The following is a 25573-nucleotide window of genomic DNA, read 5'->3' as shown; positions in this document are numbered from 1 at the left end:
CCACGCGTTCACGGGTAGAACGTACAAACTCAGAGTACACACTGGAGGTCAAATATTGGCACGTCCAACTTCGCTTGCCAACACTGGACTCAGCACTGAGTCCAGAGGTGGAAATCTACTGTTTTGAGCTGAGGAATGAGAACATTTTTAATGTAGTGTGATTCTCTTCCTTTAAATCGGATTTGAAAAAAACTATTGGAAGAACTCAATAAGTCAGGAAGCATCTGTGGAGGCAGAGGGATGGTCTCATTTTGGCTCCTGCATGTGTCCTAATGCAGGGTTTTGACCTGTAATGCCGACCTTCATAGACACCGCCTGGCCAACTGGGTTCCTCGAGCACTTTGTTTTCCACTCCAAATTCCTGCATCTGCAGTTACTTGTGTCTCCATTGTGTCTGCTGGATTTAATTTGGTTTCTAAGCAGCTTTTGTAAATGCCTTTCTTACAATTCAGAGATTGCAATGAGATTGCCCACTTAGGGTGAAATGTAAAGGTGTTTCTTTTGCTTTATTTTTACATAATGTCATTGTTTCTAGACAGAAAAAGGTCCTTCTGCCCATCATATTTTAAGCTGACCTTCAATAACCATTTATCCAGTACTTGGTCCATAGTGTTCTATGTTTTAGTGATCCAACTATTCATCTAAATGCTTCTCAAATATTGTGAGACCACATCTCTCCACCACTGCCTCATGTAGTGTGTTGCAAATTACAGCTACCCTCTGAAAGAAAAGAAATCTTTCCTCATGAGAAGAATAGATCAGGTAAACACACTGAGTTTTTTGCCCAGAGTAGGAGATTCGAGAACCTGAGGGCATAGGTTTAAGGTGAAGAGGGAAAGATTTAATGGGTTTTACACTAACAAGTCATGGGTGTATGGAACATGCTGCCGGAGGAGATAGAAACATAGAAAATAGGTGCAGGAGTAGGCCATTCGGCCCTTCAAGCCAGCAATGCCATTCAATATGATCATCTGATATTTGAGGCAGGTTTAAGAAACATTTAGACAGGTAGGGTGGATAGGGTAGATTTAGAGGGATATGGGTCAATTGCAGGCAAGTGAGACTAGTGTAGATGGGGCATGTTGGTCAGCATGGGCAAGTTGGGCCAAAGGGCCTGTTTCATTGCTTTATGACTTCCCCTTTAAACTTCCTACCACTACCTTAAACCTATGCCATTTGGTTTTATACACTTCTTCCAAAGAGAAAGGTTTGGTATTATCTACCCTATCTATACCACTCATCATTTTGCTTCAGTCAGATTTTCCATTAGACTTCTCCCAGGAAAATAAACAGGAAGATATTTTAATGCCAAGTCCATCTCTTGCTACTATGAACAAGTAAGATTTTAAATGTACCTTTATGTTCCTCCTTCTGAGAGTGTTTTACGTTTTCCACCTCCTTCTCCTCTTTCATGTAAGCTGGTTCCTCCTTTGTCTTCTGAAATGTTCTTTTAATTACAATGGTGTTTTTATTAAGATTTTCCTTTCCCGCTGAAGAATGCACATATTTGTTCGTATCTAATGTGAGCTTTATGTTGTCAACTGGCAGCACCTGCTTAACTTCTTTTTTCTGCCGTTCATTCTGAGAGGGAAATAAAATCCCAAATTCAGAGGCAACGTCCCTGGATGAGTTTAGGAAATTTGAACTTTTCCGTCCATCTGACATCATCGGATCTTTAATTGATTGCACTGGGAAACGTTGTTTAATCCTAACAGCTGTATTGGGTGATTCTGTGGCTGGAATGCTCTTCTTAAACAAAGATCTGCTTTGCAGGGAGATGGGGTGCTTGGGCTCAGTAGTTCTCTTCTGTGCCTCATCCAATGACCTATTCCATGTCTCAGTGCCTGGGATCTTAGCCTGATTGTCATTTTTAGTCTGGGTGACATTTTCAATTTTGGATACTTCTGAAGACTTCTGGTTAGTTTTGCTGGGCACTGCAGATATTTGGAAAATCTTTACTTCAGATTCATCGTCAATATCCACTTTAGTGTCTTCTTGTGGATGACCAGGTACTATAATTTGGTCAGTAGACTTGATCAGATGACTTTGCTTATGTTCTCTACACTTTTCTGCAGCAGTAGAATTAACATTCATTATCTGATCTGCCACTTGTTGAGCAATTATGCTTAATCCTCTGCTGTTCATAGATGCTAGGTGAACAGAATATTTTTGTTGAACAGTTTTAGTGCCATCTTCAATGACAGCCACAGTTTTTTTCTCCCTACATTTGACAGATTGTCCTTTTGCCTGTGATTCCATAATTTTATTGTAATTTTCAATGGTGTTTGATATTGCACTTGGTTTTGCCTTGAGCACGGGCACATATTCTGCTTTTTTAATGTTTTCATTCAAATCTGCTGTTGGTGATCTAATGTTGATACCTTTAACCAGTTCAGTCTTTGATGGAATAGCCTCTATTGGACTGACTGAGGGCTTAAGAGATGCCAAATTCTTGGATGAAGTTGTTTTATTATTTACATGATCATGACCCAATTCACTGTCACACCCTGCAGAACGGATGTTATGATTCAATGCGCACTTCTCAACTTGGCCAGTTGGGCTTGGAAATAAAGACTCGTCAATATGTAATGAAGGATTCAATGAACACATAATATTTCCAGAAGGATTAATGCCAGTTTCATGGACATTCTCCACAGCTTTCGTTTTGTCTGGTTCTAGTATTGATAAACATCGAAAATTGCTCTTATTTTGAAATGTGGAACAAATTATTTTAGTTTGATTTAGGTTTGGTCTATTAAATAACAAAGGTTCTGAGTTGTTAATTGGAATTGTCTGGACATTACTCACAGTTTTCAATGTTCTATGTGCATCTTCCATCATATCCTCAACTACATGTTTCATTGAGTTTTGATCTGGTCTGAATATTTGCTGAATGTCATGAGATTGATCATTTACAACTGGATGAGCAATAGATGATCTTTGTTCTTTGTGGGTAGGATATTCAGAATGCTCCATTCCCTTCACTGCTGTTTTCTCTTTGGAGTTGATAATTCTTTGTTCATTTGTTCCTATTAAGGGAGAAATATTTTTGTCTAGCTGTGACACGGATGATTTTAAGTTATCTGATTTAACCACTTCCGGTTCATTGGAGTTCTGAAGTTCAACAAAATGTTTGAAAGGAAACATAGTTTCAGAATTTTGATCAGTTCTCAGTCGAGTGTTGGAATATTCATTTTCAGTTAATGGAAAACCAACAGAATTATAGAACTGTTTATCATTACTTTTAATCCTGTTGTCTGTGCTGTTGCAACAAGTACTTTCTAAAAGAGGTGGCTTATGAAATTGCATTTTTTCGCAATCTATAAGTGGTGATGTGATGGCTTCTTGATGATTACGCACGAAAGGTTCAGCAAGAACATTTTCTGTTTTACTTTCCATTTTATTTGAAGGATAATCTGAGCCATTATTTTCACTGTCGATGGTTAAATATTTTGGTATCAGTTGATTCGATGGAATATCTAAATTGTATTCAAATAATATAGGATGTTCAACTGTTAGTTTAACATCAAGTTTAATAGCTGTTAATTTATTTGTTTCTGGAGAACTTATTCCATTATTATTATGAAGCTCTAGCATTTCATTCTTATTAGGAGAATCTGAACAACTATTAGCTTCATTTTCTGCTCTTTGGTCATTCCTGATTGACCGATGTGTTGATATATGCTCTTTGTGCACTTTAGTTTCGGAAGCATTTAAAGCACAGATAATTTCTGCTCTGTCCGACGGCAACCAATGGTCATCGGGACTCTCTGTTTGATTAGATTCATTCTCCAAAACAGATTCTTCAGATTGACCATTTAGCTCTTTGTTCACTCCTAATTTACAGTCACTCACTATGACCCCGAAGTTGGATTCAGAATGTTCAAAATCATCTCTGTGTGCATCCACCTGCTTGGACTCATTTCCAAAACATTCACTGACTTGAAAAGGGACTTCATCATCTCTCAGTGCATCACTAGTATCACAATAGGAAGAGTCATTTGAATCTTCATTTGATTTATTTTCATTGTCCTGAAACTTATTGGAGCTAATATGTAATGGTTCAGAGATATCTTTACTTTGAGCAGGTGTGCTTATATGTGGTAGAATACCCAGACATAGATCTATGCTTTCATCTTTGCTGTTCAATAAGTTAGATTCAAAACCTTCAGATGTAATTGAAGATTGATGATCTGTGTTCTTATTATGAATGCATAATTCTGACAAATTTTTCAAAGGTTCCTGTTCTTTTTTGCAAACGGAAGTGTTCTCACCAAGATCTGACTTCTCGCTTTCTATAAAACAATCTAATTTTAAAGAGTCAATAAAATGCATTGTGCTTTCAAGCTTTGGTTCATAAATGCTTCCTTGATGTTCTTTTGATGTGCAAAATAGCTTATTTTCTCTTGAAATAAGATTTGATTTTTTCCCCTGTAAAACCTGAACCTGATATTTATCTTTAAACTCATTGCTTTGTGAAACTGCGCTGTCCAGTATTGGAGGATAACTTAAAATTTCAGAGTCGGTCTCAAGTCTTTGACAAGCAGCTTCTTGGTCATGACTATCTTGTGTCGATGAAAGTGTTACATTGGTATCCAGAGGCAAGAGATTTGTCTTTTTCTCCACACAAACCATAGGTTTATCTTCAAAGAGTGAATTTGTAATGCTTTTAATAAAGCTTGTTGCTTCATCTTTTACGAGTAGTTGTACTTCATCCTGCCAAAAACACAAAATAGCCAATAACAAATTTACTGAATGATAATGACTTAATGGGTAAACCATGATAATGCTAATTTGTTTCTTTCAATTTATCTTGTATTAATCATGATTTTTTTGTTCATTTCTATCATTTAATATATGTTTTCTCTCACTGATTTATTACTTACATGAAACAATATGTTTGTTTTGGATTCTTTACTGCTCAGAACCTTTCCCCTGGTTCAATTTGTTAAGTTAAAGAATAAACTCTGTCTACTTGAAGATGGATTAAACTGAGGTGTACCGAGGAATTAGATATAATCACAAATTGGGTGAGAATTTGGATAGAAAATAGATGTAAACATGGATTCTTGAAACAATTACTGAATATTGAAAATAATTACAATGGCTAAAATGTGGCCCCAGAAATAACTGTCAAGCTTCCATTCCATCTACTGAACTCTCTCAAATTGCCTATCTCTCCTGGAAATGGTCCCAATACTGCAAGAAAGCCCACCTGAGACTTTGAATACACCTACCATCCGCCTGGAATGTCTCCAATACTGTTTCTCCTCTGGCCAAGGAGAGTAGCACTAAGAGCTATTCAGGAATACAGTGAGGAGAAAGTAATACACACAGTGCTGGTGGAACTAAGTGGGTCAGGCAGCATTTGTGAAGGGAATGGACAGATACCATTTTAAGTTTAAATCTTTCTTCAAACTGACAAAGAAGGTCCCTGAGAAAGATGACAGCACGGTGGTGCAACGGCACGGTTGGCAAGGTGGCAACTTCAATGTCAATTATTCACATTGATAATCTCGTGTATGAAAATAGTTATTTAAAGTTTCAAACATGTATGGAGTGGTAGAGTCATAGAGCATGGAACCAGGCCCTTCGGCCCAACTTGCCCTCACCGGCCAACATGTCCCATCTACACTAGTCACACCTACCAGCGTTTAGTCCGTAAGCCTCTAAACATATCCTATCCATATTTCACCACTTGATTTAAGGGAAGTATGCTCAATTGATCAACAAGTCTTCTATTTATATATGGACTATTCTGAACAGCCACACTGAAATATGATGCCGAACATGGTACTCATGTACAAAAGTTTTATATATGTTTACTGTGTTTTGATTAGAATGACAGCCTAGTCTGATGCTGATGCACTACAAACCAAATGTTGTTTAGGCTAAACAGTCTGGATCCATGCTTTCCTCGCTTGGGCGAAAGACATTATAGCAAAAGACAACTCCGCGAGGTTAATCTTTACTCTATGGTTATTCTGAACTTGATTTGATGATAAATAGTTTTGTGCGCCGAATGTGGTCCCACGGGAGTTCAGGGTGTCAATTCGTGTGAGATTATATACAATAAAAAGTTGGATTGCGTAGACATACCTTGTCTGAAGAACTGTCCCCTTTTTCCTCAGAGCTCATCGCCGTCTCTTCTCTATCATGAGTGCACTCTTGTTCCATGCGAGTTGTGTCGTTTTTCAAACTCGGCGGAGTTTGGACATACCGTCCCCTTGCGTGTTGGGGTCTGCTGTCAGTCGCGCTATCGCGATTTTCGTTCGCGCTGAGTCTAAGAGCCGGCGATTGCGCGGTGTCTGTCCCCAGCAGTGAGTTATACACCTCGCCTGTATCTGACATTCCGCCGGGTGACAGTGTTGTTACTCCACCACGGCTACTGCGAGTGTCCTCTGGGCTGTCTTCCGTTGAGGAAAGTTTCAGCCAAAATTCCTTCTTCAAAACCTCCCCCTTTATAATTTCAGTTGTTTTGTCTCCGTCCACCTTGTCCAAATCGATTCGGTTGCCCGAGACCCATTCGTCTCTCTTTCCGCCAACGTGGTTCTCTTTGACCTTATCTGTTGAAGCTGGTGACCGCTTTAAACTTTTCCCTTTCTGGGTGGCAGTCTCGACCTCGATGGGCAACTGAGGTGGGATAGGGCAAGATTGAGCTCCTCCCTTACCAGGACGAACGCGACTCTCCTCCGATGTCCAAGAGCTTTCCATAAGAGTGGAGGTGCGGGTGGAGCATGCCGTGCCCTCGTTGCCTACAGCCGCGGTTTCTGGTTCACATCGAGGAGATCCATTCAGGTCTATGGTCGTCATCTTGCAGGCAGGGTGGCCGAGGGGCGCGGGGTGGACGGTCAGTTTCACCGGGTCAGTTCCAGGCTCCTCGCTCTGGGCTGATAGCAACAAATGAGCGGCAGTTTCCAGTTTGCCTCGCCACGCCGCGTTGTCATCATCGGTCAGAACATCGGAACACACCAGCAAGTCCAAATAATAGTGGTCTTCAGGGGTCAGGGAGCTCGTGGCTCCACTGAGATATGATGGGCTGCACGGCTCGGCGGCATCTCTTGGGAGACCGTCGCAACTAAAGTCAGACATTCGAGATAGTTTTCTCCTTCTCCTTGGAACAGCAGCTCCAGAAAAGTCGCCCAGGCGAGTGTTGCAGCTCTGATCTCCCACTGAGAGGGTCATTTGCGACCCAGCAGCGGTCTCCGGGATTTCGTTCAGCTGGTGCCTCTTGCCCGTATTTGGGCGGCGGGTAACAGCTGAGGCTTGTGCCTCGTCCAGACTGTTCTCATAAGCCGCAACTCCAACTGGGCGCCTCTCTAAGCTTCCTTGTTCTCCACCTTCAGCCGGCGGCCGTGCTCGACGCTCAGCCAGGTGCAAGTGAATGCTAGCTGTTGTAACCAAGCCGTCATCGCCGCGACCTCTCCAACCATTCATCCGAGAAGAACTTGGCGCCTCCTTGGCCCGATTTCTCTCTTCCAGTTTCTGCATCATCCGTTGCTTCACCTGAGCTTCCGTGACCAAACCAACTTGCAAAACCGAGGAGCAGATGGCGATTCCCTTTGCGTTTCTGGCAGAAACTTGGTAGACCGCAGCGTCATTTTCCGTACATCTGAAACGGGCAATGGGTTACTACTGAGCGTTTGTCATGCACTAAGAAGACTGATGGGCGCTGGCGATGGTTAGCTTACCGCGTCTGGGCTGCGCACGCCACAGCCAGACTTTCATTTGACAGACATAAGGTAGGCATCTTTTTTTGTTGCCCCATTGGATCATTGCAGATCAATTTCCAACATAATCAGATTCAGTATTCTCTGGTTGTATCACAGACAAATAGAAGCACTGAGTGGAATGGCTGGCTAAATTATTCTGCGAAACCAAAGACAACTTCAAGATTTATGCTTCTTGAAGCTGGAATAAAATATATTTATGCAGTAACATCCCTCCCTGCAAGCAAGTGGATGTCATACTAATTTATGAGAATGACGATATGAAAAGATGGAGAAATTCCAATTCCTGTATCTCAGATGTACATTCCCCCAATGGACTAACTACCAAATAACCCACTAGTCACTAGATCACAAATAATCGCCACGGATAATAAACACAGGAAACTTTAATGTCTTCTGTAAACCTATAGTAGATATATTAATACAATCAGAAATGTAGGCTTCAAGTGAGTAATCTTTGTTTGATAGTTCTTTGGTGATAGCTCTTCGAAAGCACCGTGGTGGTGAATTGGTAACAGATGTCGCTGCGTCAAATTATGGAATATTTTGTCAAAATGAGAGGCTGTGGCGTTTCAAATGACGTAAGAACCAAGGACTTGGCAAGAGAGTGGACGGTAATACCTAATCTTGGATTATCACTGGCAAGGAAGAAACAGGAGAACAATGGGTCTCTGGTGCTCTAAGTAGTGGGCAAATTACACTCATGACAAAGTTAAAGGCCTTTCTCACGGGGCGACTTGACGCAAGATGTAACCAGAGTGAAGTGGTCGTGGTCTAGCACGATATCACACGATATAACGGGGGGGTAGATAAAGAGTTCCCACGGTACTGGCATTTCTGTTATTTGTGCGAGTGACTTGTCCGTCTCCTGAGCTTTCCCGTTAAATCTTGAATGAACATTGTGAACTGTGAAGTGTTGTTAAATCATCACGTGGCACAAATGATGTCACTTTTTTTCCACACACTATAAATATCCTCCCTTGGTTGAATTGGCTCATTTGGAGACATGCCTGTACTAATGCCGTGACTTTACTGCAGGAAGATGCCACATTACTTAGACGATGTTAGTTGCGCCCAAGTTTAAATTTCCAATGTGTGTTTCAGAGTAAAGAGTCAGCGCAGAATCCTTGATAATCAAAAACTGTCTGAATCAGCAAGTTAGACACAAAATGCTGGAGTAACTCAGCGGGCCAAGCAGCATCTCTGGAGAAAAGGAATAGATTCCATTTTTGGTCGGGACCCTTCTTCGGGATGATTGTAGGGGGGAACTGGAAGCAAGAAAAGACCGGGACAAATCAGGGCCAACAACAGATGACCTCAGCAGGGTATTTTGAAGAGGGGTCCCGACCCGAAATGTCGCCTAACCCTTTCCTCCAGAGATGCTGCCTGACCCACTGAGTCACTCCAGCACTTTATGTCTATATTTGGTTCCCTGATAGGCCAATTGTTGGCTAGGGATAGTGTGATCCCAAGAGGGAACCATCGTTGCAAACCTTGGACTGGTTAACCGACATTTACTGCATGGGGGAGGGGGGGGGGGGGGGCAGGAGGGGGTGGGCGGGGGAGAGAGAGAGAGTGTAAGTTACCTAAAATTAAATAATTCAATGTTCATAGTGAACACAGACACAAAATGTTGGAGTAACTCAATGGGTCAGGCAACATATCTGGAGAAAATGAACAGGTGGCGTTTGTGTCTATCTTCGGTAAAAACCAGCATCCGCAGTAGCTTCCTGCACAATGGATCTCAGTGCCAGTCTCTGACTCCCGTTGGCAGGCCATTCGACCCACAGCCCGCCCAGCGATGACTAACCCATGTCACAGGGGGATGGTGTGAAGGCGGAGTTAGACAGTGCTTGATTAATGTTACGGTTGGGGAATGGGCCATAATATGGCCAGGAAAATGCTGTTATTCGTGACGCCCCCTCCGCCCTTTCCCAGCTGTTCTCAATCGCACCCCTGGCCACACATGTGAGCCATGTGAGCACTTTGATCATTCTCCCTGTATTTGCATTTGATAAAATAGTCGGAAAAAAATGTTTAAAAGTGTTCATACCTTTTGCTATGCCTAATTGGCCCTTATCTCTGCGAAAATAGTCTGATATTCGTAGGTGAAATGTCACCAACAATAATTGATTCTATTGTTAATTGACTAATAATTGACTCTATTAGCGGAAAGATGCAATTCTGATCTAATATTATCAATGCCTGTCTTTGGAAGCAACACCAGCAATTTATTAAATCTGACTACATGCGGCACAGTGGTAGAGTTGCTGCCTCACAGCCCCAGAGACCGGGGTTCGATCCTGACCATGGGTGCAGTCTATATGGAGTTTGTATGTTCTCCCTGTGACCGCGTGGGTTTTCTCCGAGTGCACCGGTCTCCTCTCACACTCCAGAGATTACAGGTTTGTAAGTTAATCGGCTTCGGCTCCCTGGAGTGTATAAGAATAGGTGGTCGGCGCGGACTCGGTGGGCCGAAGGGCCTGTTTCCGCGCTATATCTCTAAATTCTGAAGTTAGGTAATGTCTAAAGGAACTGCAGATGCAGGTTAATACGCACAAAAGGACACAAAATGTTGGTGTAACTCAGCAGGTAAGTCAGATCTGGGAAGAAAAACATAAAAAGCTGGAGTAAGTCAGCGGGTCAGGCAGCATCTATGGAGAAAAAGAATAGGTGGCAATTCGAATCGGAACCCTTCTTCAGACATCCTAATCGGAATTGAGTCTGAAGATGTGTCTCATCCCGAAACATCACCTATTTTTCTCCAGAGATGCTGCTTGACTCGCTGAGTTACTCCAGCCTTTTGTGTCTGTTTTCGGTTTAAACCAGCATGTGCAGTTCACTCCTTACACGGGTCTCTGGAGAACATTGATTGGTAGCGTTCCGGATCCTGCTTCGGAAAGGTATCGATCGCTAGTCGGCGAGGACTCCGAGCTGTATCTCTCAAAGAAGTACATGTGAAAAATTTCTCACGGACCATAAAAATGCGGGACCTTTCAGTAAAGTCCCTTTTAAAGATTATAGTTATTTTCTTGAATCTCATTAACATAACTCATGAATAAGTTGATGTCCATATGCGGATGCAAAGCTTTATTTTTTAAATTCAATCCCACAGAAGACAATTTTTACTCACCTTCTGTCCCCTCTGTCCAGCTTCCGGGTTCACCGTTCGCAGGAGTTCCCACGGTAAACGCAAGAGTTATTACGGATATCGCACTGGCCACTACGTCCATATAATGTTGCAATGCTCAACCACAAGTGTACAAGTCACTCTTGGAGAAATTCAAGCTTGCTTGAATTTTCTCCCGAGTCAACAAGTTACACGATTACCTGCCGTTAGCGCCACGGTGGTCCACGGTGGTCCACGAATGCCGTACGGTTATCATACGAGGTTCCCACGATGTTCAACTCTGGTTACCTCTTGCGTCAAGTCGCCCCGTGAGAAAGGCCTATTACTATTTGGATTAATTGTTGCAGAGTATTGTAAATCATGTGAGGGGAAGATGTTGGGCTGAATCGCATTGATATTGAACACATTACACATGGATGCATAACCATCTGACATAAAGGGCAGCATGTGCAAGCATATTCTAAGCTGGATGTGTGCACACTGCCATATTGATAATTACTCCAGTCAAGATATTTGGGCCACAGGCCAAAAGAAAATATTGGTTAACGCCTTTGTTAATGTAAAAGACAGACCATCAGCTGTTTGAGGCCCCTTTACTGAAAATGGGCTGCTCTTATTGCAGCTGCTACTTAAGGGCATGGGCACGGACTGTCAGCAAATTATTGTGAAAAAAAACCCCATAAGACAAAGGTGCAGAACTTGGCCATTCGGCCCATCGAGTGTACTCCACCATACAATCATGGATTATCTATTCCACCCCCCCCCCCCCCCCCCGTTCTCCTGCCTTCTCCCCGTAACCTTTGACACCCTTTCTAATCGAGCCTATCAATCTTTGCTTTAAATATACTCAATGTCTTAGCTCCACAACAGGTCACTGTAGCAGTGAATTCCACACATTTTCAATGTATGTTTCAATGAAATCGCCCCACATCCTTCTAATATCCAACGAGTACAGGCTCAAAAATTTCAAATGCTCATCATATGTTAACCCAATCATCCCTGGGATCATTCTCGCAAACCTCCTCTGGAACCTCTCCAAAGCCAGCATATCTTTCCTCAGATATGGAGCTCAAAACTGCTCGCAATACTCCATACGTGTCCTCGCCAGTGCCTTATGAAGCCTCAGCACCTTGACTCAGAAACAGAGGAACACCTTTGTGTGCACCGCTAGTCAATAGACAATAGGTGCAGGAGTAGGTGATTCGTCCCTTCAAGCCTCCCCCAACATCGGGAACATGTTTCCTGCCTCTAGCGTGGTCAAATGCTTAATAATCTTATACATTTCAATAAGATTCCCTCTTATCCTTCCAAATTCCAGAGTATACAAGCCCAGCCACTCCATTCTATCAATATATGACAGTCTCACCATCTTGGGAATTAACCTCGTGAACCTACGCTGCACTCCCTCAATAGCAAGAATGTCCTTTCTCAAATTTTGAGACCAAAACTGCACACAATACTAACTGGGGCCCTGTACAACTGCAGAAGGACCTCTTTGCTCCTATACTCAACTCCTCTTGTTATGAAGGCCAACATGCCATTCGCTTGCTTCACTGCCTGCTGTACCTGCATGCTTACTTTTAGTAACTGATGAACAAGGAACCCCAGATCTCGTTGTACTTCCCCTTTTCCAAATTTGACACCATTTAGATAATAATCTGCCTTCCTGTTTTGCCACATTAATCCACATTAAATTGCATCTGCCATGCATCTGCCCACTCACCCAACCTGTCCAAGTCACCTTGCATCCTCATAGCATTCTCCTGACAGTTCACACCGCCACCCAGCTTTGTGTCATCTGCAAATCTGCTAATGTTACTTTGAATCCCTTCATTTAAATCATTAATGTATCATTAAGTCACCAAAGCTCTGCTCCATTTACCCATTCCCGCCCCTCATTAGTATTAGGAGTAGGACAGTGCATTTACACTCTGTGGAACTACTAGGCATAGAGCAATACAGCACAGAAACAGGCCCTTCAGTATCTGTCCAAGTGTCTTTAGAATGTTATAATTGTATCTGCCCCCACTGCTTGCTCTGGCAGCTCGTTCCATATGCATACTAACCTCTGTGTGAAAAGGTTTCCCCTTGCGTCCCTTTTAAATCTATCCTCTCTCAGCTCAAGTTGCCTCTGTGGTCTGATTGTCAGCTGCAGCTCATTGGATAGGACATAAATCCCAAGGCAACTGCTAAAGCCTAAGACTCAAATTTGTGTGAGTCTTCTGACTTCTGGCATGCACGCTAAGTATGTGACCTTTTTCAGTCCAAATCAAGGCTGATACAAATATCTATCATATTGCATGTTTTAGCGGTTGATGACAATTTCAAGTCAAGTACGTATAAGAATAAAGCCAACAGGTGGCCTATCCTGCATATACGCTCCATTTACAGCACTTGCCTTGACAGGAAATAAGACACCATCACTAGTCGATGCATTTTAGAATGAAGCCAAAACAGTCTTAGGAATTTTTCACATGCAAAGATGCTTGGATGAATTCTGAAAATAACATCAGGTCAAAAACTTGCATGGGGTTCTTGGGTAATGCACGACCTTTACGTCAGCAGACCTTAACCTTTGCAGACAAAATTGAAGGGCATACACTTTAGCATAAAATTAGCAAGGCGTCTCAAACACAAGGTCAAAGCCACAGTATAGTAAAGGACAGAAGGAAATCATTCAGCCGACCAGCACCAGACCAGTTCTTTTAAAGACCTATTCAATTATCCCATCTCTTGTGCAGATTGCCATGGCCTTGTATTTTATGGGCGGCACGCTGGCACAGCGGTCGAGTTGCTGCCTTACAGCACCAGAGACCCAGTTCGATCATGACTATGGGTGTTGTCTGTACAGAGATTGTACGCTCTCTCCGTGACCATGTAGGTTTTCCCTGGGTTCTCCGGTTTCCTCCCACACTCTAATGATGTACAGATTTGGAGATTAATTGGCGTTGGTAAACATTTTTTAAAGTCTTTAGTGTGTAGGAAAATGCTAGTTTACAGAGATCGCAGGTTGGCGCAGATTTGGTGGGTTGGAGGGCCTGTTTCCACTCTGTATCTTTAAACTAAACTAAACTTTGAAATATGTACGCAATTTCCCTATAAACTTTACAAATTAATGTGTTTCTATGACCTTTCTCAATGTGAATTCCCTTTACATAAATACGCAACATTAAAAACAAACGTTGTGTCATCTATAGTCACAGAGTCATACAATATGGAAACAAATCCTTTGGCCCAACTCGTTCACGCCAACGAAGATGGCCCAACTAAACTAGTCCAATTTGTTCGCATTTGACCCATATCTCTCCAACCCCTTGCATCCATTCAATAGACAATAGACAATAGACAATAGGTGCAGGAGTAGTCCATTTGACACTTCGAGCCAACACCGCCATTCAATATGATCATGCTGATCCATTGGTTTTCCACATCTCTATAAGATCACTCACTGTCACCTGCAAGCCAATGATTAAAGTCCTAACTACTCAATCTCTCCATACACCTCAGTCCCTCGAGTCCTGGCAACACCTTCATAAATCCTTTCTGTACGCTTTCCTACTTAATGTCTAAAATCCCAAAATTAAAATGGACCATTAATTTTAAATTAAAATTAAAATTAAAAATTGGCTGTGGGAAGTAAAATGTGACAGTACCAGAGAAGGTGCTTGGGACATTTAACAATATGTCAAGGACAGAATTATTCCATTTGGTTTGTTGTCTATGGAGATTGAGGGAAAATCTAATCAAGATGTATAAAGTTAGGAATAGTATAAACAGAAAAGTCCTATTTCCCTTAGCAGAGAAATCAGTAATTTGAGGGTATAAATGATATGCTTAGTTTAGAAGGGAATTGAGATAAAATATTTCACTCAATATGTGGTAGGGGGTTGGAACTTACTCCCTGAAAGGGTTTGTGAGGCAGAAACCCTGGTCACATATAAAATTACCTCGATAAGCCCTCGAAAAGTGATAACTCAGAAAATTCACTGGAATTTAGAAGGATGAGAGAGGATCTTAAAGAAACATATAAAATTCTTAAGGGATTGGACAGGCTAGATGCAGGAAAAATGTTCCCGATGTCGGGAGAGTCCAGAACCAGGGGTCACAGTTTAATAATAAGAGGGCAGGCCATTTAGAACTGAGATGAGGAAAAACTTTTGCACCCAGAGAGTTGAGAATCTGTGGAATTCTCTGCCACAGAAGGCAGTGGAGGACAATTCACTGAATGTTTTCCAGAGAGAGTCAGATATAGCTCTTAGGGCTTACGGAATCAACGGATATGGGAAGAAAGCAGGAACGGGTTACTGATTTTGGATGATCAGCAATGATCATATTGAATGGCGGTGCAGGCCCGAAGGGCTGAATGGTCTACTCCTGCACCTATTTTCTATGTTTCTATGTTAACTCGCTGTACTATGCACCAAGAGCTGGGAATAGGGTTAACCTTGAATTCATTTTTAGCAGGTATCGAATGACGGGCTGAGTGATCTAGTGTTCTGTAAATTTCATTGAGGATAACCATTCACCTGTATATTCTGAGTGCGTGAACTTTGCCATCCTTTAATGTTTCAAACTTAGTCGGTTCAAGAGGTTTGGTGAGCTCCTTGTCTCCTTTGTACCAGATTATTTCTGGTTCTGGATTACCTGTGTAGAAAATAAATCATTGTATATTGATAATAAGCTTAGATGCCTATAAGCCAACTTGGAAAACATAAAAAATATAATCTTAATAAATTAACTTAAACTCAAGTAGCAACCTGATAAATCATACAACATGCAATGACTGAATGTTGAATTCACTATTTAGTGTGTTGAATAGAAAATATTTATGTATTTTGATAAAATGAAATCGTCATCTTCCATGCTGCCAATTTGGAGTTTCCATGTTCTCCGTGTGACTGCATGTGTTTCTTACCACATCTTAATACAGACTGGCTGGTATTCAATTTGCTATTGTAAATTACCATTGTGTAAATTAGTGGCAGGAGAATGAATTGGAATGTGAAGGAGATTAGCTACTAGGACATAAGTGGACGAATGAGATTGCTCTGAGAGACAATATTGATATAATGGGCCAATTGGCCTTCTTGGTTGCCTATTTCAAATGGGTGTAAAGTTTCAGCAAACCTTGATAACTTCACACTCTTTTTGTGGATTACCCAGGTAATGAACCGGTTCCACTTTTACTGCTGTCTATGAATTGGAAAATACATATAAATCATTCAATATTGTAACAATACCTCTGCAGTATTGTAATGAAGAGCATCAAAAGTACAAAAGACAGATAAGAAAGAACAATTACTAGAAGTGGAGAGATAGAAACAAATATACTTAGATGAACTCAGAGCCTGGATTGGTGTTTGGGAATATGATGTTGTGGTCATTGCAGAAACATGGTTAATACCATCATCCCTTCCAAGCTGGTTACCAAGCTCACAGAACTGGGTCTCTGTGCATCCCTCTGCAATTGTATCCTCGACTTCCTCATCCATAATCCACAGTCTGTTCGAATTGGCTGAAACACTTCATCCTCAGTAAAGGGGCTGTTCCACTGCAGCGACCTAATCCGCGAGTTAAGAAGTGTCTTCGACCTTCAAGCTCGAGGGTACTCGGCTGGAAAACCTCGAGCAGGATCGACTGTCTGAGTTGAAACCGCGAGCTGGATCGACCAAACGCATGCACACACACACACACACACACATCGCAAAGGCGGGGGCCAGGGAAAGCGGGGGAGCACTGTCTGAAATTCACACCCGCGAAGAAGAGGAAGATAAAAGACGGCTGCACAGTAACATAGCTGAGTCATTTAGAGAGCACGGAGGGGGGACGGGGGAACGGGAGAAGGGTAGAGAAGGGAGGAGAGGGGGAGAGAAGGGGAGAGAAGGGGAGAGAAGGGGGGGAGAAGGAGTGGAGACACTTTTAAGAAGTCAGACAACCTATAATAAAGTTTAGCGGGCATTTTACCTTCCGGTCGGTTTTCCTGGGCCCTGAAAACTCCAATGAACAAATCAAAATGCCCAGTCAGCGAAGGAGATTTCCTACGGCTGCCCTCGACTGCCTGTAACTAAATAGCGACCCCTTCTCTGCACTACGAGTTAAAAAGAACCATGCCGACCAAATTTTACTCGAGGAAATTTTTTCAAAATGCTGACATTTTTTCCGCGACCTAGCTGAGGCCACGAGAATTCGAGAACTTCCCTCGAGCATGAAGGAGAGTTCCAGTGACCTCATAGGACCTCCTCGGACCACGTGTCGACCATGCTGCAAGTTTTAGTCAAGGGCAAACTCTTCTAAACTCGCAGATTATGTCGCCGCAGTGGGACAGCCCCTTAACAATTAGTACAGAAGCACCTCAAGGCTGTGTGCTCAGCCCCCTGTTTTACTCACTCTATACCCATGACTGCGTCGCCCAACATAGTGCGAACTCCATCATCAAGTTCACCGACGACACCACTGTTGTTGTGTGAATCACAGATGGGGATGAGTCAGAGCATAGAAGTGAAATCGACCGACTGACCAAATGGTGCCAGCACAACAACCTGGCTATCAACATCAGTAAGATCAAGGAACAGATTGTGGACTTTGGTAGGGGAAGGATGAGGATCCACAACCCTGTTCACATCAATGGGATGATGGTGGAGAGGGTCAAAAACTTCAAATTCCTGGTCATGCATATTTCTGAAGATCTTTCCTGGACCCAGCACACCAATGCAATTATAAAGAAGGCACATCAGCGACTCTACTTCGTGAGAAGATTACGGACATTCAGCATTCTCCTAAACTTCTACAGGTGCACAGTAGAGAGCATTCTGACTGGTTGCATCGTGGCCTGGTTCGGCAACTTGAATGTCCAGGAGCGAAAAAGACTACAAAAAGTTGTGACCACTGCCCAGTCCATCACCGGCTTTGACCTCCCCACCGTCGAAGGGATCTATGTAGTCGCTGCCTCAAAAAGGCAGCCAAAATCATCAAGGACCCACACCATCCTGGCCACACACTTATCTCACCATTGCCATCAGGAAGAAGGTACAGGAGCCTGAAAACTGTAACGTCCAGGTTTAGGAACATCCTCTTCCCTGCAGCCATCAGGCTATTAAACACAACAACGAATTAGCCCCGAGTTCTGAATTGCAAAAGACTATTATTATTATTGCACTATATATGTTATTTATTGAACCTTTTTTATTCTCTTCCCCCGTTATGTACTATGTTTACATATTCACATATTCTGTTGTGCTGTAGCAAGTAAGGATGTCATTGTCCCATTGAGTCATATGATAATAAAGCACTCTTGACTCTCTTGTCTTGGTTGTGAGAGGGACACGACTGTCTCCTCAATGTTCTGAGCTTTCAATGTTTCAGATGTTAGAGAGAGGGAGGGAAAAGAGATGGATGAGTTGCTCCACTAATCAGAGAGACTATCATGGTGTCACAGTGGGGCGATACGAGGAGATCTTAAAAATAAGAAATGTTCAAGCTCTCCAATGGGATTCTACTGTAGGCCCACTAGGATAGAGAAACATTCAGAAAGCAAGTTTGCTATAATCTTTCTTTCTGATGACGAACCCAGCTTCATTTGCAGCTGCTTTAGTTGGAAATTCAGTTTATATTGGACTTAAGCTATTTCCCTTAGAGGATGATGTGAGTGAGAAACTTTGGTACTCAACTCCATCTGAATACTGTTAGCAAAATTAAAATAATGATGTCCTAATCTATTCCATTAACAGTTCACCAAGCATTTTCCACTTGTATTGTAATGGTTCACTTTGGGCATTATTACAGGAGTATTCATGCTGGCTTTACCTTGCACTAAACGTTATTCCTTTATTATTTATCTATGTGTATATTGTAACAGGCCCTTCGGCCCATACAGTGGCCTACATGAAGACCAGATACGACCTTGGTAAGGCCATCAAAAAGGCCAAAAGGGACTTCTGCTCCAAACTGGAGGACGAGACAGATGTTCGGCAGCTGTGGCAGGGTCTGAATGCACTCACCTCCTACAAGGCAAAACCAGGAGGCAGCTCGAATGCCGGTGTAACATCACTCCCTGACGAGCTCAATGCGTTTTACGCACGCTTTGACAGGGAGAATACTGATGTGCCTTCCCGATCCCCCATTCGCTGTGATGGCATTTCAGTCTCAGTCACAGAGGCCGATGTCAGGAAATCCTTCAGAGGGGTGAACCCCCGAAAAGCACCTGGACCTGATGGTATACCCGGCCGTGTTCTAAAAACCTGTGCGGACCAACTGGCGGGAAATTTTACGGACATTTTCAACCTCTCACTTCTGAGGTCTGAGGTCCCCACCTGCTTTAAAAGGGCATCAATTATACCGGTGCCCAAGAAGAGTAAGGTGACGTGCCTCAATGACTATCGACCAGTAGCACTAACGCCGGTGGTGATGAAGTGCTTTGAGAGGTTGATCATGGAGCAAATCAACTCCTACATCGACAAAAACCTGGACCCACTGCAGCTCGCGTACCGCCACAACAGATCAACGGTGGATGCGATCTCGCTGGCCCTCCACTCCGCACTGGACCACTTGGACAACAAAAACTCATATGTCAGGCTGTTATTCATTGATTACAGCTCGGCATTTAACACAATCATCCCCTCCAAACTGGTTACCAAACTCGCAGAACTGGGTCTCTGCGCATCCCTCTGCAACTGGATCCTCGACTTCCTCGTCCACAGACCAGTCTGTTCGTATTGGTGGAAATGTGTCAGCCTCAATAACAATCAGCACGGGAGCACCTCAAGGCTGCGTGCTCAGCCCCCTGCTGTACTCACTCTATACCCATGACTGCGTAGCGAACCACAGTGCGAACTCCATCATCAAGTTCGCTGACGACACCACTATTGTGGGGCGTATCACTGATGGGGATGAGTCAGAGTACAGAAGAGAGATCGAGCAACTGTCCATATGGTGCCAGCGCAATAACCTGGCCCTCAACACCAGCAAAACCAAGGAACTGATTGTGGACTTTGGAAGGAGTAGGAGGGGGACCCACAGCCCCATTTATATCAACGGGTCGATGGTTGAATGGGTCAAGAACTTCAAATTCCTGGGGGTGCACATCTCTGAAGATCTTTCCTGGTCCGAGAACATTAACGCAATTATCAAAAAAGCTCATCAGCGACTCTACTTCCTGAGAAGATTACGGAGAGTCGGATTGTCAAGGAAGACTCTCTCTAACTTCTACAGGTGCACAGTCGAGAGCATGCTGACCGGTTGCATCGTGGCTTGGTTCAGAAATTTGAGCGCCCTGCAGAGGAAAAGACTACAAAAAGTAGTAAACACTGCCCAGTCCATCATCGGCTCTGACCTTCCTTCCATCGAGGGGATTTATCGCAGTCGTTGCCTCAAAAAGGCTGGCAGTATCATCAAGGACCCACACCATCCTGGCCACACACTCATCTCCCTGCTACCTTCAGGTAGAAGGTACAGGAGCCTGAAGACTGCAACAACCAGGTTCAGGAATAGCTACTTCCCCTCAGCCATCAGGCTATTAAACCTGGCTCGGACAAAACTCTGATTATTAGCAACCACTTTCTGTTATTTGCACTACCAGTTTATTTATTCATGTGTGTATATATTTATATCATGGTATATGGACACATTTATCTGTTTTGTAGTAAATGCCTACTATTTTCTGTGTGCTTAAGCAAAGCAAGAATTTCATTGTCCTATACAGGGGCACATGACAATAAACTCACTTGAACTTGAACTTGAACTCGCCCACACCGGCCAACAGTGACCCAGCTACACGAGACCCACTTGCCTGCGCTTGGTCCATATCCCTCCAAACCTGTCAAATTCATGTACCTGTCTAACTGTTTCTAAACGGATGGGATAGTCCCAGCCTCAACTGGCTCCTCTGGCATCTTGTTCCATACACCCACCACCTTTTGTGTGAAAATGTTACCCCTCATAATTTTGTATACCTCTATAAGATCTCCCCTCATCCTCCTGCGCTCCATGGAATAGAGACCCAGCCTACTTAACCTCTCCCTATAGCTCACACCCTCTTGTCCTGGCAACATTGTCGTAAATCATTTCTGAACCCTTTCAAGCTTGACAAATATCTTTCCTGTAACATGGTGCCCTGAACTGAACACAATATTCTAAATGCAGTCTCACCAACGTTTTATACAACTGCAACATGACCTCCCAACTTCTATACTCAATACTGACTGATGAAAGACAAAGTGCCAAAAGCCTTTTTGATCACCCTATCTACCTGCGACTCGACCTTCAAGGATCTACCGTATTTCCCAGCGACGAAGACGTACCCCCATTTTGAGTTGCTAAACTTTGAAAAAAAAACATTTGCTGTGGTGGCGGCCATTTGCATTGCGTATTGTTATCATATAAAACAAAGATAATGTATATACCGGTAATAAAAGAAATACAGCGTTCGGAATGAAATAACATTTTATTGCGCACAAAACAAAAATTACAAAATCGAAAAACATTCTAATCTTCAAATCCGAAAAATTCACTACTATCATCCGAATCTTCCAAGTCATGATAATTTATCAGGGTCATCACTGCTGTTCGAAATATCACTATCATCAAATAGATTGTCGTCTTCTGAGCCATCTAACGTGTTACTGATGTCACATGTTTTAAAAGCTCTGACGACAATTTCAGTCTTAACACGATTCCACGATTTAAAAACCCACTCGCACACCTGAGCAATGGTTGGCCTTTTCAAATGACCTGTTGGTGTTAGATCATGGTCTGTGCTCCTCATCCACCGATTTCATTCCTCTTTCATAAACGATTTAAAGGGTTTGTTGATGGATTCGTCCAAAGGCTGAAGTTGGCAAGTTAATCCACAGGGGATCACTGCAATCATGTCATGAAGGCCACGCCCCTTCTGGTGGGAGGGGAGGAGGGACTATAAAACCCAGAAGTGGGTGCGTGGCCCAGTCTCTGCAAGATGGAGGAGGGAGAGGTCACGACTAGCTGTTTTTGGTGGCCTTGCACCCTGCTTGAAATGGTATGAAACTGCACTTGAATTTGGTGGCCTTGCACCCTCCTTGAAGTGATAAGAATCTGCACTTGAATTTGGTGGCCTTGCACCCTGCTTGAAATGGAATTTCAAGGAACAGCCGTGAGTCAACTGCCAGCCCCCCAGCCGTGAGTGAGTGAGCTGCCAGCACAACAGGCTTGAGTGACTGAGCCGCCAGCACAAGAATCCATTCGGCCCACAATGTCCATACTAGCCCTCTGGAAACCAGTCCCTTCAGCCCACAACACCCATACCAGCACTCCAGAAAGCCGCCCCCCCCCCACTGGAATTGGTGGAGAGGTGGAATATTGCGTTGGGGGACCAGCCCTCCCATGTGATGCTGGGACACAATGGGTCCCACTTAGTCTAGTGTATTTATAAAATCTTTTGGGATTGTCTTTAATGCTATCAGCCAAAGCTATCTCCTGGCCCCTTTTTGCCCTTCTGATTTCCTTTTTTAGTTTACTCCTTAGTTCCTGAAACTCCTCCAGGGATGCACTTGATCCCAGCTGCGGACACCTGCCCCATTCATCCTTCTTGTTTTTTGACTAATGTCTCAATTTCCCTAGTCACCCAAGCTTCCTTATGTTTGCCTGCTTTGCCTTTCATTCTAACGGGGACGTACACATCCTGAGCTTTCTTCAGAATACTTTTAAAAACATCCCACTTGGCCGATGTACCTTTCCCCTCAAATAACCTGCTCCAGTCAACTTGAGCGAGACCTTCTCTCATACCCTCAAAGTTGGCCTTACCCCTGTTGAGCATTTTAACATGTGGACCCTCTCCGTCCCTATCCAAAAATATCATAAACCTAATTGAACTGTGGTCTCTGGCCCCAAAAGGCTTCTCCACAGACACTTATTAAATTGCCTCTCCCAATACTAGATCCAGCGTTGCCCTCTCATGTGTGGGGGCCTCCACATACTGCTTAAGAAAACTCTCCTGAATACTTTTGAGGAATTGCACCCCATCTGAACCCTTCATGCTATGATTTTCCCCAGTCTATATTGGGAAAGTTAAATCCCCTACTACTACAACCTTATTTAACCTGCAGCTGTCTGCAATCTCCTGGCACTTTTGTTCTTCTAATTCCCGTTGACTATTTGGGGGTCCGTAGTACACCCCCAACAAGGTGATCATCCCTTTCTTGTCCCTCAGCTCCACCCATGTAGTCTCACTAGACGAACCGTCTGTAATGTCACCTCTGAACACAGCCGTGACATTCTCCTCAACCAACAATGCAACCCCCCCCCTCCTCTTTTTTCCCTCACCCCTGTCTCTCCTGAAGCTCCTGTATCCCAGAACATTGAGCTGCCAGTCCTGCCCCTCCCTTAACCAAGTTTCAGTCATGGCTACAACGTCCCAGTCGCTCGTTCCTATCCATGCCCTAAGTTAATCTGTCTAACCCGTCAGACCCCTTGCATTAAATCCGTGCAGTTTAAACTAACCCTCCTTCCTCGCTCTCCGCCTTTCACCTGCCTATTCTGTCCACTAACCTTTCCCACACAACCCTCCATACCAACTTCTAGCCTCTCACGTGCCTCTGTCCAGCACGAGATCCCACCCCCCTGACAATCTAGTTTAAATCCATCCGTGTCGCATTAGCAATGTTGGTCTCCCTCCAGTTTAGGTGCAACCAGTCCCTTTTATACAGGTCACCCCTGCCCCGGAAGAGATCCCAATCATCCAGAAATCTGAATCCCTGCTGCCTGCACCAACTCCTCAGCCACACATTCATTTCCCCTATCTTCCTATTCTTACTTTCACTAGCACGGGGTACTGGAAGCAATCCTGAGATCATTACCCTGCAGGTCCTCTTTTTCGGTCTTCTTCTCAGTTCTGTAAATTCTTGTTGCAGAACCTCCTTCCTCTTCCGACCTATATAATTTGTGCCAACATGCACCACAACCTCCGGCTGCTCCCTCTCACTCTTGAGGATGCCGTGCAGCCACTCCGAGATGTGCTGGACCCTGGCACCAGGGAGGCAACACACCATCCTGGAGTCTTGCCTGTTGCCGTGGAATCTCCTGTCCGCACCTCTGACGATGGGGTCTCCCACCACCATGGCTCTGCCTGACGTCACTCTTCCTTGTTGAGCCTCGGCATCACGGTTGGCTACCACTCAATCTTGTTGTGTCATCCGCTGCCAAGAGGGTGTACCTGTTTTCCGTAGGTACAGCACCCAGGGTCTCCTGCACTCCACGTTTACTCCTCTTTCTCACAGTCACCCACCTTCGCTCTTCCTGGATCCTTGGTGTGACAACCCCACTGTGGGTCTTGTCCAGGAAACTCGTTTTCACGGATCTGTCAGGTCTCGCGTTTGATCTAGTTTCTGTTTCTTATTGGTTTTTAGTATTAGAGTTTGCATTCTTGTTTTATTTTGGTGTCTCACATCTCCTCTTGTTTCAGGTCCCATTTCCTGTCAGGTCGTTTACCCTCATGTGATTGTTGGCCACGCCCTGATGTGTTTCACCTGTGTCTCGTTATCCCCTGCTAGTCTGTTGGCCACGCCCTGATGTGTTTCACCTGTGTCTCGTTATCCCCTGCTAGTCTGTATTTAAGCCTTTTGTGTTTTAGTTCCCATTGCCAGTTCGTTGTGTATGCTACTTGGTATCACCTCGTTCCAGCTCTCGAAATCTTGTGACCTTGTGATCTCGACCTTTGCCTGTATTTTCGACCACTGGTTCTTGCCTGCTCCTATATGGTACTGTTGCCTCTGTTTTGCCTACCTGTGTACTGACTTGGACCGATTAAACGCCGAAGACTGATCTGCCCTGTGTCTGAGCCTGCATTTGTGTCCTCCTCCTCGTTCAGTTCTGACAGGATGGCCCTGTGGTTTCCAGATGCACCAGCTGTGTCCCTGACTTCCCACATCCTGCAGGAAACACACACTACCAGCTTGCCTGACAATAGACAATAGACAATTAGGTGCAGGAGTAGGCCATTCAGCACTTCGAGCCAGCACCGCCATTCAATGTGATCATGGCTGATCATCCCCAATCCTGCCTTCTCCCCATTCTTGCCTTCTCCCCATATCCCCTGACTCCGCTATTTTTAAGAGCCCTATCTAGCTCTCTCTTGAAAGCATCTTGAGAACCCGCCTCCACCGCCCTCCGAGGCAGAGAATTCCACAGACTCACCACTCTCTGTGAGAAAAAGTGTTTCCTCGTCTCCTTCTAAATGGCTTACTCCTTATTCTTAAACTGTGGCCCCTGGTTCTGGGCTCCCCCAACATCGTGAACATGTTTCCTGCCTCTAGCGTGTCCAAACCCTTAACAATCTTGTATGTTTCAATGAGATATCCTCTCATCCCTCTAAACTCCAGAGTGTACAAGCCCAGCCACTCCATTCTCTCAGCATATGACAGTCCTGTCATCCCGGGAATTAACCTTGTGAACCTACGCTGCACTCCCTCAATAGCAAGAATGTCCTTCCTCAAATTAGGGGACCAAAACTGCACACAATACTCCTGGTTTGGTCTCACTAGGGCTCTGTACAACTGCAGAAGGACCTCTTTGCTCCTATATTCGATTCCTCTTGTTATAAAGGCCAACATGCCATTCGCTTTCTTCACTGCCTGCTGTACCTGCATGCTTACTTTCATAGACTGATGTACAAGGACCCCCCAGATCCTGTTGTACTTCCCCTTTTCCCAACTTGACACCATTTAGATAGTAATCTGCCTTCCTGTTT

At 43.9% G+C, this 25573-nt stretch overlaps 2 protein-coding genes across 2 annotated transcripts in view; one reads left to right on the top strand and one right to left on the bottom strand.

The window, feature by feature from the left end:
- alpk2 (alpha kinase 2) overlaps window positions 1-21619 on the bottom strand; it is a 69771-nt gene extending 48152 nt beyond the window's left edge. Inside the window, exons 1-4 of the mRNA XM_033039131.1 lie at window positions 21415-21619; window positions 15387-15504; window positions 6100-7612; window positions 1356-4716 (exon numbers count right to left, since the gene is read on the bottom strand). Coding sequence (XP_032895022.1) covers window positions 1356-4716; window positions 6100-7612; window positions 15387-15504; window positions 21415-21619 — 5197 coding nt within the window. The remainder of the gene's footprint in view (window positions 1-1355; window positions 4717-6099; window positions 7613-15386; window positions 15505-21414) is intronic.
- The window catches only part of malt1 (MALT1 paracaspase), a 142377-nt gene continuing 124393 nt past the window's right edge, over window positions 7590-25573 (top strand). Inside the window, exon 1 of the mRNA XM_033032900.1 lies at window positions 7590-7742. The gene's annotated coding sequence lies outside the window, so the exon portion shown is untranslated. The remainder of the gene's footprint in view (window positions 7743-25573) is intronic.

The sequence above is a fragment of the Amblyraja radiata genome, chromosome 1, assembly GCF_010909765.2.
Source record: "Amblyraja radiata isolate CabotCenter1 chromosome 1, sAmbRad1.1.pri, whole genome shotgun sequence".
NCBI classification, from domain to species: domain Eukaryota; kingdom Metazoa; phylum Chordata; class Chondrichthyes; order Rajiformes; family Rajidae; genus Amblyraja; species Amblyraja radiata.
Note: the sequence above shows the minus strand (reverse complement) of the source record. Positions and strands in the feature narration are given on the sequence as shown.